Source organism: Leucoraja erinacea, chromosome 35, assembly GCF_028641065.1.
Source record: "Leucoraja erinacea ecotype New England chromosome 35, Leri_hhj_1, whole genome shotgun sequence".
NCBI classification, from domain to species: Eukaryota; Metazoa; Chordata; class Chondrichthyes; order Rajiformes; family Rajidae; genus Leucoraja; species Leucoraja erinaceus.
The window spans coordinates 11,083,627-11,102,584 of record NC_073411.1 but is presented as its reverse complement, the minus strand read 5'-3'; the positions used below and the strand labels follow the sequence as shown (position 1 = coordinate 11,102,584).

Sequence of the window (18,958 nt, the reverse complement as noted above, 5' to 3'; positions counted from 1 at the left end):
CGGCCCATCAAGTCTACTCCGCTATAACTCGAGATGTTCTCTGGGCTCTGATACTCTGTCTGTCTGTCCGCAGAAAGGGTTTACCGCGGTCCACATCGCTGCCAAGTACGGTAAAATCCAGGTGATGGAACTTCTGCTTCAGCGAGGCGGTGAGCCCAACTCTGCAGGAAAGGTAACTGCACCCTCCAAGGTCCACCTTGAATGCTAACCATTGACATGAGGTACAAGCTTCCCTAAAGAGCATTAGGAACTGTTATAGAGTGATACAGTGTGGAAACAGGCCCTTCGGCCCAACTTGCCCACACCGGCCAACATGTCCCAGCTACACTAGTCCCACCTGCCTACGTTTGGCCCATATCCCTCAAAACTTGTCCTATCCATGTACATGTCCAACTGTTTCTTAAACATTGGGATAGTCCCAGCCTCATCTACCTCCACACCAACCACCCTATGTGTGAAAACGTTACCCCTCAAATTCTTAATAAATCTTTTCCCCTTCACCTTGAACCTGTGTCATCTGGTCATCGATTCCCCCTACTCTGGTCAAGAGACTCTGTGCATCTACCCGATCTATTCCCCTCATTATTTTATACACCTCCATAAGATCACCCCTCATCCTCCTGCGCTCCAAGGAATAGAGACCCATCCTACTCAACCTTTCCCAAGAACTAATTTCCTCTGGTCCTGGCAACATCCTCATAAAAGTTGGTTCAATTACGACCCCACGGCTAACATGGCCTTTTTCCTTCATCATCCTAGCTGTTTTATATATCTTTCAATCATTTGTCTACATCTCTCGACGTCACCATCTATATCTCTCGTTTCCCTTTCCCCTGAATCTCGGTCTGAGGAAGGGTCTCGATCGGAAAAGTCACCTATTCCTTTTATCCAGGGATGCTGCCTGCCTGATACACCGACTTACTCCTATTCCTATCTATTCTATTTTATGCTTCAGCATTCCTTTTCTCTAGAGATGCTGCCTGATGCACCGAGTTACTCCAGCATTTTGTGTCTATCTTCGGCCCACATGGTCTGTATGCCAAGATTAACACACAGATGTCAAACACTAATCTTTCCTGCACATGATAAATGTCCCTCCACTCCCTAGATATCCAAAGGCCTATCTAAACACTTCTCTCGTATCTTCAGTGTAAACCAGCATCTGCAGTTCCCAACTACACGGCTGCATATCTTCAATCCATTGACCACAACCAGCAGTTGCCCAGCAGTCTAGTGGAGGTGCCGCACAGTCTTAACTGTATTAATTTAATTATAGCCAACACTTTGCAATAAAGTAAGGCATTGGGGAAATGGAAGCATTCGTAGCATTCAAAGCATTCTACATTTCACTACAAGTTATTGGAGTAGAATTAGGCCATTTGACCCATCGAGTCAACCCCGCCATTCAATCATGGCTGATCTCTGCCTCCTAATACCATTCTCCAGCCTTCTCCCCATAACCCTCGTCACCCGTTCTAATCTAGAATTTGTCTATCTCTGCCGTAAAAATATCCACTGACACGGCCTCCACTGCCCTGTGTGGCAATGACATATTACAATCGCTCCACACCTTTTACATGCACTGTAAATGGCTCGATTGTAATCATGTATTGTCTTTCCACTGACTGGTTGGCTCACAACAAAAGTACCTTGGTACACGTAACAATAAATTAAACTGAACTGAATTGAAGAAGTTGGGATCCTTATTGAGATGGAGTGGAGGAGAGACTGCTGGTAGAAAACATATCACGATCTCCTTGGTGAGTGGTCATTGTTGGATCTGTATACCATGAGATTCTCTGACAACTGCTCTGTGTGTGTGTGTGTGTGCCCTGCAGAATGGACTGACCCCTCTCCATGTAGCTGTTCACCACGACAATCACGACATCGTGAAGCTGCTCCTCAATCAGAGCGCGTCTCCTCACGCCACGGCGCGGGTAAGTGCGGGCACAATGCCACTCGCGGGCACGTTGTAGTCAACAGAACTGGAGGGCAGGAGGATTGCCCAGCCAGTCAGCAGCTGCAAAGATGGGCATCGGTGTAACGTTACCTATTGGTACCACCAATGATGGCATGGGTTTATCATTGCCAGGTGCACCAAGATAGAAATGATATCAAGTCAATTCATACCATACCAGAGTACATTCAAGCCTTACGCAGCACAACAGGTAATGCAAAGAGAAAAATACTGGAGTGCAGAATATTGTGTTATAGTTACGAAGAAAGTGCAGATATAAAAAGTGCAAGGTCTGCAAAGAGGTTGGTTGGAAGCTCGGAACTACACTCCAGCCTAAGAGATGACATTTTAACGAACTGATGACAGAGGGGAAGAACAGGAATGCAATACTCCTCTGCTTTAGTTTAGTTTAGTTTCGTTTAGAGATACAGCATGCACACACACACACACACACCTACACACTAGGTGGAATTTACAGAAGCCAATTAACATTTAAATCTGCATATCTTTGGAATGTGAGAGAAATCTCACGTGGTCAGAAGAGAAAATGTACAAACTCTGTACAGAGAACATCCACAGTCAGGATCGCACATAGAAACATAAAACATACTTGCAGGAGTAGGCCATTCGACCCTTCGAGCCAGCACCACCATTCATTGCTCCCCATATCCTTTGATTCTTTTAGCGGGGAGAGCCAACGTCATGGCCCCCAATGGCACTGGTGGGAGCCAATCAACTGGTGTATGTGTAAATTGTCCCTAGTGTGTGTAGGGTAGTGTTAATGTGCAGGGATCGCTGTGTCGGCGTGGTTTGGCGGGCAGCTCCCGAACCATAATGATGCAGGTTTTATGCTGGTTTCAGAATGGCTACACCCCTCTGCACATCGCTGCCAAGCAGAACCAGACGGAGATCGCTGGGAGCCTGCTGGAGCACGGTGCATCGGCCAACATTGAGTCTTCCCAAGGAGTGACGCCGTTGCACCTGGCTGCCCAGGAGGGCCACATGGAGATGGTCACTCTCCTCCTCGACAGTGAAGCCAATGCCAACCTGAACAGCAAGGTGAGTGAGTACCAGCAACGTAACACCAGCGGTGGTGCGTACAGGGTGGTTGGAGTCATCCTTGTCTTCCATCGCTTACAATACCAAGGTAAACTTTATCCTGCCGCATGTCAGCCATAGAAACATAGAAAATAGGTGCAGGAGGAGGCCATTCGGGTCTTCGAGCCATTCACCGTCCCCTATCAATAACCCATGCCTGCCTTCTCCCCACATCCAGGTCTTTCACTAGCCCCTAGAGCTCTATCTAACTCTCTATTAAATCTATCCAGTGACTTGGCCTCCACTGCCCGCTGTGGCAGGGAATTCCATAAATTCACAACTGTCTAGGCGAAAAAGTTTTTTCTCACCTCAGTCTTAAGATTCAGATTCAGATTCAGATTCAATTTTAATTGATTAGTCTTCAGTCTTAAATGACCTCCACTTTATTCTAAGACTGTGGCCCCTGGTTCTGGACTCGCCCAACATTGGGAAATGTTTTCCTGCATCTAGCTTGTCCAGTCTTTTTATAATTGTATATGTTTCTATAAGACCCCGCCCATCCTTTTAAACTCCAGTGAATACAAGCCTAGTCTTTTCAATCTTTCCTCATATCTCAGTCCCGCCATCCCAAGAATCAATCTCGAGAACCTACGCTGCACTGCCTCAATCACAAGGATGTCCTTCCTCAAATTAGGAGATCAGCCATGTTTACTCAATCATCTTTCATGCATACATCCATAGGTTCAAGGGGCAGAATTAGGCCATTCGGTCCATTGAGTCTATTCCACCATTCACGGCTGATCTATCTTTCCGTCTTCCGGAGGTAGTCCTTGCTGCCGGAGGGTATAAAACCAGGTTCTGGAACTGCTGCCATCCTTCCTGGTTTCAAGTTTTTGAAACCAACCCTGAACCTACATCAGTTAAAGTTTCAGTTCCGCTTCTATAGACCACCTCTTGCACAGTGACGGATCTTGTTTCGAATTGTGCATTGCGTTAATATCCTGGCTTATTTTTGCCCCATCTTTTTCTCTATTCTTTTACTGTCTTCCCTTCAGTTACAATTTTTTTTAGTTTTCACAGAGATATATACAAAACAGTGCATCCTCATCACCGTAACTAAAATACAATAAGATAAGAAAGGCAACAATCAAAATAAATAAATAAATAAATAAATAGGGAGGAAAACCCCAAAAAGTAAATAAATTTAAAAAAAAATTGAATAAGACCATGTGACACATTTACCAAATTTTAAAAAAAGTTACTCATCTGGAGATATTTCAATGTTCGCACAAACATGCCATCTAGTTCTATGTAACACAATCTTCCCATATCTAGCTCGGAATTTATCTAGTTGGTGTCATTCTGTTACTGTCTTAAAGAATTCACGTGTGATTTAAAGAAAAGCCCAGCGCTGAAGTGAATGGTCACTGGCTCACTCCACGTTCAATCCTTGCCTGTATCCCCCTCTGTTGGCGATGTCCTGTAGGGACGTACAGTCATGTTTGTTGCAAGTTAACGCTTTCCCTTGTCTCCCACAGAACGGCCTGACACCACTACATCTCGTGGCCCAGGAGGACCGTGTACCGGTGGCTGAAGTACTCATCCACCATGGAGCCTCCCCTGAACCAACGACCAGGGTAAGGGCAAAGCCTAGCGTACTAATTCACCCCAAGACCCAGATCCAGAACTTCCATGGAACTTCCACGAGGAACTGTAGATGCTGGTGTACAGAAAACCGATGAGCGACCCTTACTGTAAATCTCCGTGTTCGTATCAGGGCAAACTCGGGAGAGCTCTTGGAATGAACTCGTACAGTGGGACAGGACTTTTAGGATAGGCACAAAGTGGTGGAGTAACTCAGCAGGCCAGGCAGGCAGCATCCCTGGAGAACATGGACAGGTGATGTTTCAGGTCGGGACCCTTGTTCAGTCTGCTGCACTGACTAAACCAGCTCAAGGGCTTGTGTGGTTATATATAGATGCATTAGCTGTGACGACGCTGGGAATAGTTCACCTCAAGGTTCTCAGAGAGGGCGAACAAGGGCATTGCGAGTGACACTGTGGATTTGGAGCTCGAAAAGAGCGGCACGGTGGCGCAGCGGTAGAGTTGCTGCCTCACGGCGCCAGGGTCCCGAGTTCGATCCCACCTACGGGTGCTGTCTGCATGGAGCTTGTACATTCTCCCTCTGACCTCGTTAGTTTTCACTGGGTTCCTCCCGCACTTCAAAGATGTACAGGTGCTGGTATTTTATTTAATTCTCATGTTTAATTAATTATGTTTTATTATTATTGTTTAATGTTTTATATGTCATTCCTAATTGTCACTGTATGTCATGTTGTCACTTGAGGTCGGAGCACCAAGGCAAATTCCTTGTATGTGAATACTTGGCCAATAAACCTAGTCATTCGTTAATTAATTCATTCATTCATTCCTTCATTCATTCAATCAAACATTCATTCATACATTCATTCATCCCTTCAGTACATTGTAAATTCATTCAATCATCGTGTTTAAGATCATGCTAGTGTACGGGGTTCGCTTGTCTGCGCGGACTCGGTGGGTCAAATTGATTCCCCGCTGTTTAAGATGGTGCTAGTGTAGGGGGTGGCAACTTTTAAATCTCTCCCTGCAAGGGGACCCGACCTTTCCTCGTCGGGTCTCCGTCTGTCGTTGTGTTTGCAACGATGTGCGGCCTCCAAGGTTCATAATGGATGGGGGGACTCTGGTGCCGGGACTCATCACCGGGATCGTGGAGCTGGCCGAGTCCGCAGCGGAGTTCCATGGTGGTGGAATCAGCTGCTGCTGCTGCTGCTGCCCGACCTGCAGAGAGTCGGAGGCTGCTACTGCGGGTCTGCAGAGACGTCGGCACCGTGGATTAACCATATAATCCCTGGAACAATTACCGCACGGAAACAGGCCATCTCGGCCCTACAAGTCCATGCCGAACAAATTTTTTTCCCCTTAGTCCCACCTGCCTGCACTCGTACCATTAACCCTCCATTCCCTTCTCATCCTTGCCTATCCAATTTATTTTTAAATGATACCTGAACCTGAGCACCACTTCCACTGGGAGCTCTCCACACCGCCAGACTCGGTCTGCGAAAGCACCACCCGGCCTGGCTTACCCCTAATGTCCCTTAATTCTAAAGTCATCGTCCTCGGGGGTTTGACTTTCCCTCTGTCTCGGGGGGGGGAGAGTGCAGTGGGAGAAAGTTTTTTTTGTCCTTCCATCACAGCAATGTGATGGATGTTTATGTAAATGTCATCATGTTTGTTAAAGTTGTCTATCAGGTCCTGCCTTAACCTTCGTTTGCGCTCCAGAGTCCAAATGACAAGACCTGACTATTCAACCTATCTCTGTAAAGCTAGTTGTTGAAACACATTGCAACATTCTAGTAATCTCCTCTGTACTCTCTCTATTTTGTTGGGGGGAGTCCAGTGGAGTTCCATGGATTCAGAATCAGAACCAATGCTGGGCTGGACACTTGCAGAAGACACAGAGGTGTGGTAAGCAGAGAGGAACATGGTGGTGGATTGTCCCATCATTTCTGAGTTGACAAACTAAGCAGTCGTATGGCGGAAGGAGAATGGAGGTGGCACGTTGTCGCAGCGGTAGAGTTGCTGCCTCACAGCGCCAGAGACCCGGGTTCAATCCTGACTACGAGTGTTATCTGTACGGCATTTGTACTTTCTCCCAGTGAACTGTTTTTCCCCGGGTGCTCCAGTTTCCTCCCACACTCCAAAGATGAACAGGCCTTAGTGTGTGTGTGTGTGGGATAGTGCTAGTGAGCGGGGATCGCTGGTCGGTGCGGACTCGGTGGGCCGAAGGGCCTGTTTCCGCGCTGTATCTCTAAACTAAACTAAGGAACAGGCACAAAAGAAAGGTTACACAAAAAAGCTGGAGAAACTCAGCGGGTGCAGCAGCATCTATGGAGCGAAGGAAATAGGCAACGTTTCGGCCCGAAACCCGGAAGGGTTTCGGCCCGAAACGTTGCCTATTTCCTTCAGTCTGATGAAGGGTTTCGGCCCGAAATGTTATTTCCTTCGCTCCATAGATGCTGCTGCACCCGCTGAGTTTCTCCAGCTTTTTTGTGTAACCTTCGATTCTCCAGCATCTGCAGTTCCTTCTTAGGCACAGAAGAAAACTGATGGACCCAAAAATAAACCGAGCTGTTGGTATTGACGTTGGTTTGCTGCTTTGATTGAGTGTGTGCGTGCCCAGTGTCATTTGCTTGCGACATGTTTTGCTGTGTTGAGGTTACGCTGTGAAAAGGAATGACTTTTTTTTAATTACAGTCTGGATACACTCCGCTGCATATGGCCTGTCACCATGGAAACATAAACATGGTGAAGTTTCTGCTCCAAAACCAGGCGAACGTCAATTACAAAACCAAGGTAGAGACACTTTCTAATTAGTTCCTTGGCATTTGATAAGAAACCCTGTGGCCTTTTTATTCTTTTAACCTCAGGATTGACGGAGAGAGTGTGGAGATGTGACTGGTGCAGAGTTCAGGTTTAGGTTTATGCTTGTCACGTGCGCTGAGGTACAGTGAAGATCTTTGTTTTGTATACTATCCGATTAGATTGGGCAGCACAGTGGAGCAGCGGTAGAGTTGCTGCCTTGCAGCGCCAGTGACCCGGGTTCGATCCTGACTACGGGTGCTGTCTGTACGGAGTTTGCACATTCACCATTCTTTATACTCTCTAGAATTTAGAAGATTGAGAGGGGATCTTATAGAAACTTACAAAATTCTTAAGGGGTTGGACAGGCTAGATGCAGGAAGATTGTTCCCGATGTTGGGGAAGTCCAGGACAAGGGGTCACAGCTTAAGGATAAGGGGGAAATCCTTTAAAACCGAGATGAGGAGAACTTTTTTCACACAGAGAGTGGTGAATCTCTGGAACTCTCTGCCACAGAGGGTAGTTGAGGCCAGTTCATTGGCTATATTTAAGAGGGAGTTGGATGTGGCCCTTGTGGCCAAGGGGATCAGAGGGTATGGAGAGAAGGCAGGTACGGGATACTGAGTTGGATGATCAGCCATGATCATATTAAATGGTGGTGCAGGCTCGAAGGACCGAATGGCCTACTCCTGCACCTAATTTCTATGTTTCTATGTTTCTATGATCCTGACTACGGGTGCTGTCTGTACGGAGTTTGCACATTCACCATGTGACCATGTCTTGTCTTCCTCTCCCTCTCTCTCCCACCCCCCCCAACTATAGATTGGACACACGCCCTTGCACCAGGCAGCACAGCAAGGCCACACAGATGTTGTTAACCTCCTCCTGAAGCACGGAGCCTCTCCTAATGAAATCACCACGGTACGTAGCATACCGGTCTGTATCGTGGTATGACTTGGCATAAATGTAAATTCTCCCTAGTTGGATAGTGTTAGTGTGCGCGGAGATTCCAACCTTCATGTGTTTCACTCTGTTTTGACGAATGCAATCATCCCGGCGTGCACAAACAGAAGATCAAATAGAACAAGTTGTCTTACAACTTTAGGTTGTGCAAGCCACACGCAAGAAGAAGAAGATGTGTGCGGGGATCACTGGTCGGCACGGGCTCGGTGGGCCGAAGGGCCTGTTACTACGTTGTATCTCCAAACTACACTAAACCAAGCAATGTTCTGATCCACTTGCAGAATGGAAGCACAGCGTTGGCGATCGCAAAGCGACTCGGCTACATCTCCGTAACGGACGTGTTGAAGATTGTCACTGACGAAACCATGAGCACAGTGAGTGTGGGCCAGCGGAGACTAACCCTGACGGTAGACGCAGTCACTGTTCACAGTGGGAGGCTGCAACACACACCCTTGCACACACGCATGCCCCACAACCCCCGCCATGCGCCAGGAAGCATGCGCTGGAGGAAACAGAGGATGTTTTGTTTCGGAAGGAACGGCAGATGCTGGTTTACACCCAAGACAGACACAAGAAGTTGCAGCGACATTAGCGGGACAGTCAGCACCTCTGGACAAAAGGAATCGAGACAAGGCCCTTCTTGGGAGTCTGACCTGAAATGTTACCTATTCCTTCTCTCCAGCGATGCTGCCTCACCCGCTGAGTTACTCCAGCTTTTTGTGTCTATCTTTCATATTTAGTTTAGTTTAGTTTAGAGATACAGGTAGTGCAGAACCAGGCCCTTTGGCCCCTAGAGTCTGTGCTGACCAGTGATCACACCGCTCACTAATGCCCCTGTCCCACTTAGGAAACCTGAACGGAAACCTCTGGAGACTTTGCGCCCCACCCGGAGGTTTTTGTCAGTCTCCCTACCCGCTTCCACTACCTGCAACCTCCAGCAACCACCTGCAGCCTCCGGGAACCGCACGGAAACCTTGTTTGGGGCGCAAAGTCTCCAGAGGTTTCCGTTCAGGTTTCTTAAGTGGGACAGAGGCATTACACTAACCTACACACGAGGGCCAGCATTACACCGAAGCCCATTACTACAAACCTGTATGTATTTGGAGTGAGGTGGGCTGGAGCTCCAGGAGAAAATCCACAATACGGTTACAAACTCCGTACAGAGCCCCATTAGCATCGAACATAGAAACAAACCTAGAAATTAGGTGAGTAGGCCATTTGGAGTGTAGGTGGATCATCCAACTCAGTATCCCGCACCTGCCTTCTCTGCATACCCCCTGATCCCCTTAGCCACAAGGGCCACATCTAACTCCCTCTTAAATATAGCCAATGAACTGGCCTCAACTACCCTCTGTGGCAGAGAGTTCTTGAGATTCACCACTCTCTGTGTACAAAAAGTTCTCCTCTCCTGTTTTAAAGTACATCCTTAAGCTGTGACCCCTTGTCCTGGATCGGAAACAATCTTCCTGCATCTAGCCTGGGAATTTTGTAAGTTTCTATAAGATCCCCTCTCAATCTCCTAAACTAAGAGAGTATATCTCTAGAGAGTATATCTCTATATCTCTAGAACTCTAGAGAACCTGGGTCTCTGGCGCTTTAAGGCAGCAACTTTACCGCTGCACCAGCGTGACGTCCCTAATCTGGTCGGAAGTCCAAGTTTCCACCTAACTCCTCGGGGTTCCACTTTAACCCTCTCTCCCCGGAAAACTGAATGGATGCTTAATTGAGAACAAGGCAATTATCCAGCAGCCCACAACATAATCCCTCGACAATCGACAGTCACTTTTAACTCTGCAGGAAGTACAGGGTCTGGACTGCTGCCAATTGATGCAGTTGGCAGGATCCCGGCTGGAATCATTGACCTCAGCAGCCGATCATTTGTCCTTGGCTGGAAATTACGTGGTTGATTCTGAAAAAACACACTGCAGTCAATAGCTCAAAGCCACCAACCTATGATGATGTGTTGGATTCAGTTCTATTCACCTGGTGAGGCCCAATTGCTTCAGGAACACCTGCAACTCAGATAGAAAGAAAGGCAGGTCGGCACAGTGGCACAGCGGTAGAGTTGCTGCCTCCCAGCTCCAGGGACCTGGGTTCGATCCTGACTACGGGCGCTGTCTGTACGGAGTTTGTACGTTCTCCCTGTTGGACCGCGTGGGATGACGTTCAGGTTTGTAGGTTTCTTCCCAATTGTTATCAGGCAACTGAACCATTCTCTCATTTCATAGCAAAAACAGGAAGGCTGATTATTATCTAAATGGCGTCAAGTTGGGAATAGGGGAAGTACAACGGGATCTGGGAGTCCTTGTACATCAGTCCATGAAAGTAAGCATGCGGGTACAGCAGGCAGTGAAGAAAGCAAATGACATGTTGGCATTTATAACAAGAGGAGTCGAGTATAGGAGCAAAGAGGTCCTTCTGCAGTTGTACAGAGCCCTAGTGAGACCACACCTGGAGTATTGTGTGCAGTTTTGAATTTGAGGGAGGACATTCTTGCTATTGAGGGAGTGCAGCGTAGGTTTACAAGGTTAATTCCCAGGATGGCGGGACTGTCATATGCTGAGAGAATGGAGCCGCTGGGCTTGTACACTCTGGAGTTTAGAAGGATGAGAGGAGATCTTATTGAAACATATAACATTATTAAGGGTTTGGACACGCTTGAGGCAGGAAACTTGTTCCCGATGTTGGGGGATTCCAGAACCAGGGGCCACAGTTTAAGAATAAGGGGTAAGCTATTTAGAACGGAGACGAGGAAACACTTTTTTGCACAGAGAGTTGTGAATTTGTTGAATTCTCTGCCTCAGAGGGCGGTGGAGGCCGGTTCTCTGGATACTTTCAAGAGAGAGCTAGATAGGGCTCTTAGAGATATCGGAGTGAGCGGATATGGGGAGAAGGCAGGAACGGGGTACTGATTGGGGATGATTAGCCATGATCACATTGATTGGCGGTGCTGGCTCGAAGGGCCGAATGGCCTACTCCTGCACCTATTGTCTATTGTCTCTCACCGGCTAGAGTGTGGTCCTGACCTCCCATCCACCTCATTGGAGACCTTCAAACTATCTTTAATCGGACTTCACTAGACTGCATGTTATGCCCTTTATGCTTATCTGTAGACTGTGGACAGCTTGATCATAATCATGTATAGTTTTTTCACTGACTGGATAAAATACAACATGTGTGGACAAGAAATGCTGGAGAAACTCAGCGGGTGAGGCTGCATCTATGGCGACTTTTCGACCCTTCTCCAGTCTGATGTCGGGGGGGGGGGCGTGGGTGGGGGAAGAATGGAATCAGGCAGAGACATTAGATCCTGTGGAAGAACTTGGAAGGGGAGGGGAAGGAAGGAGGAAGCAAGGGCTATCTAAAACTAGAGAGGTCTATGTGGTGCACATGAGAATAATGAACGAAACAAAGTGTTTGGAGTTTTCCAACTAAGGAAGCTGTGGCAGTCTGGTGTTGAGTATATCCGACATCTAACGTTATTCGCCTTGCTCTCTATATCACGGCTCGATTGTAATCATGTATTATCTTTCCGCTGACTGGTGAGCACACAACAAAGATTCAGATTCAGATTCAATTTTAATTGTCATTGTCAGTGTACAGTACAGAGACAACGAAATGCATTTAGCATCTCCCTGGAAGAGCGACATAGCAAACGATTTGAATAAATAATAATAGTGTCCGGGGGGGGTGGTGATTGGCAGTCACCGAGGTACGTTGTTGAGTAGAGTGACAGCCGCCGGAAAGAAGCTGTTCCTCGACCTGCTGGTTCGGCAACGGAGAGACCTGTAGCGCCTCCCGGATGGTAGGAGGGTAAACAGTCCATGGTTGGGTTGAGAGTAGTCCTTGGCGATGCTGAGCGCCCTCCGCAGACAGCGCTTGCTTTGGACGGGTCGAAAAGGTTTTTCACTGTACCTCGATACACGTGACAATAAACTGAACTCAACTAAGATAACAATTAATGGATACGAAGGGGTTGAGGGATATAGATTTCTGCAGGGAAGTAGTGCAGAGAATGCTAGGGTCTAACTGAATGGTGGAGAAGCAGGAGGAGCATAATTGTCCACCCTTGCTTCCATTTGGATGCCTCATCTTCCTGAGCTGGAGTAACTCAGCGGGACAGGCAGCATCTCTGGAGGGAAGGAATGGGTGACGTTTCGGGTCGAGACCCTTCTTCAGAGCCATCTAAATGCAGCTCTTTTGGCGTGTGGTCCTGTGTGATGTTTGACCGAAGCATTTGTTGTCAACGCTGATGAATCAACTTATAACCAATGCCACGTTTCCCCCCCAGACCATCACAGAGAAGCACAGACTGAGTTTCCCCGAAACTGTTGACGAAAGCCTGGACGTGTCGGAGGATGAAGGTGAGTGATGAGACCTCTCGACGCAGGCTTGACCCACCGTGTTACACTCATAGGCGTATAAACCGATGAAATATCATCGTCAACTATGGCACCTCACACTGATCTGCCACATAGTTATTCCTGTTTCACCCCTAGTCAGCGTACAACCTAAGTTATTTCGATCCAAAACACAAACCCTGCAGGTTAAAAAAATGTTGTCAGTGAAGCCAAAATATTCAGGTTAGTGCCAATCCCAGTTCTTTGATGTAACATCTTATTTACAACATTAATTTTATATGTGGTGGGAGTAATACTAATTAGCCTTTTTATAAGGTAGACAAAAATACTGGAGAAACTCAGCGGGTGAGGCAGCATCTATGGAGCGAAGGAAATAGACAATTGACAATAGACAATAGGTGCAGTAGTAGGCCATTCGGCCCTTCGAGCCAGCACTGCCATTCAATGGCTGATCATCCCCAATCAGTACCCCATTCCTGCCTTCTCCCCATATCTCCTAACTCCGCTATTTTTAAGAGCCCTATCTAGCTCTCTCTTGAAAGCATCCAGAGAACCTGCCTCCACCGCCCTCTGAGGCAGAGAATTCCACATTCACCACTCTCTGTGAGAAAAAGTGTTAGACAAAAGAAATGGGCAACGTTTCAGGTCGAAACCCTTCTTCAGATATAATGTATTTAATAATGTATTTAATATTTAACGTATTTTTATAATGTATTTAATCAAGGTTGTTAGAGGTAGAAGGGAGTAAATGCAGGAGAGTTCAGTTTAATTTAGAGAAACAGAGATACAACAGGCCCTTCGGCCCACCGAGTCCATGCCGACCATCGATCACCCATTCACAGAGTGCTCAGATGACCATTTGATGGGAAGGTTACGACATTGCCAGGGGTTTGAATTTACCAGACTATGTAAGGGTAGATATCCTTCTAGAGGGGAGGTGAATGAGTTTGCGTGATAATTGAGGAGCGTCTTTGTCACTATTGCTGATGTTAATTTTTTATTCAGAATTTATCCCGTCCATAAGTTGTAGGAGCAGGATTAGGCCATTCGGCCCATCAAGTCAAGTCTACTCCGCCCATTCAATCATGGCTGATCTATCTTACCCTCTCAACCCCATTCTCCTGCCTTCTCTCCATAACCCCTGACATCCGAACTAATCAAGAATCTATCTATCTCCACCTTAAAAATACCCATTGACATGGCCTCTGCAGTCAATGAATGAATTCTACTGGCAATGAATTCCACAGATTCACCACCCTCTGATTAAAGAAATTCCTCCTCATCTCCTTTCTAAAGGTCCGTTCCTTTATTCTGAGGCTGCGGCTTCTGGTCTTTAGCCTAATATGTTCCGTCTCTTGTTAGAAACATAGAAACATAGAAATTAGGTGCAGGAGTAGGCCATTCGACCCTTCGAGCCTGCACCGCCATTCAATATGATCATGGCTGATCATCCAACTCAGTATCCCGTACCTGCCTTCTCTCCATACCCTCTGATCCCCTTAGCCACAAGGGCCACATCTAACTCCCTCTTAAATATAGCCAATGAACTGTGGCCTCAACTACCCACTGTGGCAGAGAGTTCCAGAGATTTACCACTCTCTGTGTGAAAAAAGTTCTTCTCATCTCGGTTTTGTTGTGTCCCTAATGAAGGTACTGTATTGTAAAAAGGACAGGTAGGTTTGTTAGTGCTCTCTATGCTGTGGTCTAAATCTCACCTCTCTTGCTTCCTAGGAAATCCCCACACTCTCCTAGGTATGAGTCTGCTTTTTGCTTCAAGTCCTTGTGGCCTAACTGAGGCAGAACCACATTCCATGCTGCAGGACATTGAAGCAAAATGAGATTGAACCATTTGTATTTCTGACCATTTCATCCATCCCGCTCCAAATCTCAGAGTTACTCCAGCTTGGGGGCCATAGCGTGCTGTTATCATTCCAGCTTTGGCAAAGTTTGGGAAGAGGGGCAGCTCTTTATTGAAGAGTTTCCAGGATTTTGAATTTGGATGGGGCATTTCTGCATCAAAGTCCAGAACACGTCAATACTCGCCTTAACTAAAAACAAGGTGCTGGAATGCCCACCCCCTCTCTCTCTCTCAGCAGGTCAGATAACATTTGTCCATTTCCCTCCGCAGATGCTGCCTGACCCGCTGAGTTCCTCCAGCACTTTGGCTTTTTGCTGAAGATTCCATTATCTGTGTCTCCATTTTACTGCTCAGCCCCACTTGGACACATGTATCGTCTCTGATTTATTGGGTCGGTGAAAGTGGGTCCCCCAACAGTTGCCTTGAAATGGTTCCTTGTGATGTCCAGTAGACGATGATCTGGGCAGCACACTTGAGGAGATGTCCTTAAGAACCAGGCGATGCCCATTTTTGGCAATGCATTTCCATTCAGGGCTTTAGCATGGATGTGTCCAAGGAGGGGGGGGGGGGGGGGGGGGGGGGGGGGGGGGGGGGGGGGGGGGAATATACAGGACTTATCACGATGGAGAAATCCTTGCCTATTTCTTGACCTCTTTGATCAACAGGAGAAGATGTCCTTGGAGTAGATGCAAACAAGTACCTCAAACAGGACGATTCAAAGGAGCAAGAGGAAGACTACTTATCTGCAAAGAAGACAGCTGATTTTGATGTGTAAGACCCTTTGGGGTGGAATTAGTCTTCTGTCTCATGGTCTCAGTGTGCGCTGTGAGGAGATGCATGCAGTGGACCATGTTTCCTGAGCGTACAGTGGAGGATGAATCCTATTCCGTTGTATGAGGGCATGCAAGTATAGGGGTGGGTTGGCTGGGATATAGATGTTACACATTGGCCATAACACCACACTGTTGGCTCAGTCGACCTACACACCCAGTGCGAGTGGAATTATCTCAACAGTCCATGGTGGATCAAGGCTCCCATCTTGCCATGTTGAGCATCTTTCAGCTCAGGTTCCTTTTTAGCTGCGTCAAGTTAACTGAGGAAGGACATTCTTGCTATTGAGCGAGTGCAGCGCAGATTCACCAGGTTTGTGAATTGGTAGAATTCTCTGCCTCAGAAGGCAGTGGAGGCCGATTCACTGGATGCATTCAAAAGGGAGTTACATAGGGCTCTTAAGGGTAGCGGAATCAAGGGGATATGGGGAGAAGGCAGGAACGGGGAACTGATTGTGGATGATCAGCAATGATCACATTGAATGGCGGTGCTGGCTCGAAGGGCCGAATGGCCTAATCCTGCACCTATTGCCTATGCATCTATGTATCGATGTAAAGAGCCAAGATCAGATTAAGGACGACAAAAATGCTGGAGAAACTCAGCGGGTGAGGCAGCATCTAGGGAGCGAAGGAAAATAGGCAACGTTTCGGGGCGAAACCCTTCTTCAGACTGATGCAGGGTGGGGTGTGGGAAGAAGAAAGGAAGAGGAGGAGCCAGAGGGCTGAGGGAGAGCTGAGAAGGGGAGGAGACAGCAAGGGCTACAGGAAATTGGAGAGGTCAATGTTCAGGCCACTTCTTCAACATCAGACGTAGGACATCACCCAGAAGTCGAGGCCATGGAATGATGTAGAGCTGGTGCATTTGAGTCTTCATTCCAACATTGATAATGTCATGGAGAAGGTGTGCGTGGATAGGTAACCTATCTCTAACTGGAGGAGAGTTAGAGATAGGTTAAGGGGAAGCTGGTGTGAGTTTCTTTGTGTTTGTCATTCTCTCCAGGTCGTGCTCTCCTGCAGTGCACAGGATGTCATTTGCTGCACCGGAAAACATGGCTGCAAAAGACCAAATCGCACCTCAAGCAGAACAGGTATGGACACATTGGTCTTTTTCAATCTTTTGACTTTAGAAACACACAGCACGGAAACAGGCCCTTCAGCCCACCAAATCCGCGCTGGCTAGCACTATCACTATCTTACACATCAGTTTACAATTTTACCGAAGCCAATTAACCTGCAAAAACCTGCACGTCTTTGGAGCGTGGGAGGAAACCGGAGCACCCGGAGAAAACCCACGTGGTCACGGGGAGAACGTACAAACTCCGCGCAGACAGTGCACATAGTAAGGCAGCATCTCCACCGCTGTTCCACCTGAGCCCTCCGCAAAGCTGGCTTGAATTTTCCTCACGAGATTGAAGGGCAGGTATAAAGTTGGTAGAAATGCAGCTCGCTTGTGCTCTGTTTAATTTAGTTTAGTTTAGAGATACAGCACGGAAACAGGATCTTTGGCCCACTGAATCCACACGACCAGTGATCCCCGCACATTAACACGATCCTTTTTTTCTTTTTTGTTTATTTTATTAGAAGTTAATACAGCACAAAACAGTACAGTGGAACCTAATTTTAGGTGCCAACTATGTAATACCGTAATCCATTCTATGTACAACCTCTAGTTTTATGTTATAAGAAGGAAGTAAGCAGGACAAGAAAAAGAAAACAATAGAAAGGGGAAAAAGTGGAAAAATAGATGGTAGAGAGTAGAAAAACGTGAAGTGTGTATATAAAAAATAAAAAAAGGAAGAGAGAAAGTGGAAAGTAGAAATAGAAGAGAAGGCCCCTTAAAAGAGAAATTTTCAAATCTGTATTCGGAGATGTAGATCTATCCGCGTCCTGAACTGAAATCAGCAATCCTTACGGTACCGCTGCATCACATGATTCCAAAAAGTCGATGAAAGGAGACCAACTCCTTAAGAATTGGTCATATTTATCTATAAGACGGAGTCTCATTAACATGATCCTACACACACTGGGGCCAATTTACACGCATTCCAAGCCTGTATGTCTTCGGAGGGTGGGAGGAAACCCGGAGCACCCAGAGAAAACTCACGTGGTCACAGGGAGAACTCGTCTCCAGGTTCCACCCAAAGACATACAGGTTTTTAGGCAAATTGGCCCTAGTGTGTGTCGGATAGCGCTAGTGTACGATCGCTGGTCGGCGAGGATTCGGTGGGACGAAGGGTATGTTTCCACGCTGTATCTCTCCGTACTAGACAGCACCCATGGTTGGGATCAAACCCTGTGTGCAGTGAAGCTGTCTCACTTGTACCTCCCCCTCTCTGTGCAGCAACAGGCATCCATGTCCCTGTCCAAGGACTTTGATGAGGACTCCTTCACGCCCAGCAGCCCGGCCACTGAGACGTCTGATAACATCAGCCCGATTGCTAGTCCCATCCACACAGGGTAAGTAGGCGTTAGGTGGTGCATCCAATAGACCGATGGGTGCCCTGGTCTTCACGAAGACAAATGCAGTAGACGTCCTCTCTGGACCAGACCCACTGGGGAAGTGAGTCTGGGATGTCTAGACTGGAGGTCACCTCATGCAGTGTCTCTCTCGTTTTATCTCCATCAGTGAACTCAGCAGGCCTTCTGCAGACATGTACGATAGCACCAACTCTATCGACAATGCCAGCATTGTCCTTCCTGGGTAAGTGGTACATGGGAGGAGTTTCTCAACCTCCTTCCATTGTCTCTCCCTTACGCTCTTCGTTCATCTCCTCCTTGTAGAAGTCTTCCATGTGAAGATTAGTTCCTCACCCTCTCGTCGGAGGTTGCTGGGGACCAGGGGGGAAATCTGCATCCCAGCAACGTCTCCTGTCTATCTTGTCTCATGTCTCACTAGTGAAGCCACCAGCTCCTTGTAATACACTTGACCCTAACCCTGTGTGGTCCGGGTAAGTGTGGCCAGAAACTGCAGTCGGTTTGGTCAAAGTCGGGCACCTTTGCAGCTGCACCCCTGCAGTCCCCTCCAGCTTGCAGCTCTGTCCAGGAACTAGCGGGAGCTGCACCGCGGGTCACCCCTACCAGGGTCAGGGGTCAAATGTCCCATAGACAGACACGTACGTCAATGTAGGAGCCAGAGTGGGGTGGGGGGGGGGGGGGGGGTCGGGGGGTGGTCTTTAGTCAGAGGGAAGTTAATCTGTGGAACTCGTTGCCACATGGGGGCTGTGGAGGCCAAGTCAGTGGAGATTTTTAAAGCAGAGATAGAGAAATTTTTGATTGGAACGGGTGTCAAGGGTTATGGGGAGAAGGCAGGCAAATGGGATTAGGAGGCAGAGATCAGCCATGATTGAATGGTGGAGCGGACTCGATGGGCGGAATTGCCCAATTTTAGTCCTATAACTTGTGAACTTGTATGAGAGAGGGGGCATATTGGGATCAGGTGAAAGATTAGGGTCAGAGTTTGATTAGGGGAGAAAGGTTAAGGTCAGGGTTTAGGATGGGGTAAAAGATTAGTCAGAATCTGGGATTAGTAGAAAGATTAGGATCATAGAAA

The 18,958-nt window shown here is 47.5% G+C and overlaps 1 protein-coding gene across 1 annotated transcript in view; it reads left to right on the top strand.

Annotated features, from left to right (window-relative positions):
* Positions 1–18,958, top strand: part of LOC129713324 (ankyrin-1-like) — a 135,106-nt gene that overhangs the window by 51,660 nt on the left and 64,488 nt on the right. Inside the window, exons 15-27 of the mRNA XM_055662297.1 lie at positions 74–172; positions 1,839–1,937; positions 2,819–3,016; positions 4,534–4,632; positions 7,292–7,390; positions 8,219–8,317; positions 8,641–8,733; positions 12,651–12,723; positions 14,452–14,472; positions 15,244–15,349; positions 16,409–16,496; positions 17,750–17,865; positions 18,035–18,109. Of these exons, the coding sequence (XP_055518272.1) occupies positions 74–172; positions 1,839–1,937; positions 2,819–3,016; positions 4,534–4,632; positions 7,292–7,390; positions 8,219–8,317; positions 8,641–8,733; positions 12,651–12,723; positions 14,452–14,472; positions 15,244–15,349; positions 16,409–16,496; positions 17,750–17,865; positions 18,035–18,109 (1,265 nt within the window). The remainder of the gene's footprint in view (positions 1–73; positions 173–1,838; positions 1,938–2,818; positions 3,017–4,533; positions 4,633–7,291; positions 7,391–8,218; positions 8,318–8,640; positions 8,734–12,650; positions 12,724–14,451; positions 14,473–15,243; positions 15,350–16,408; positions 16,497–17,749; positions 17,866–18,034; positions 18,110–18,958) is intronic.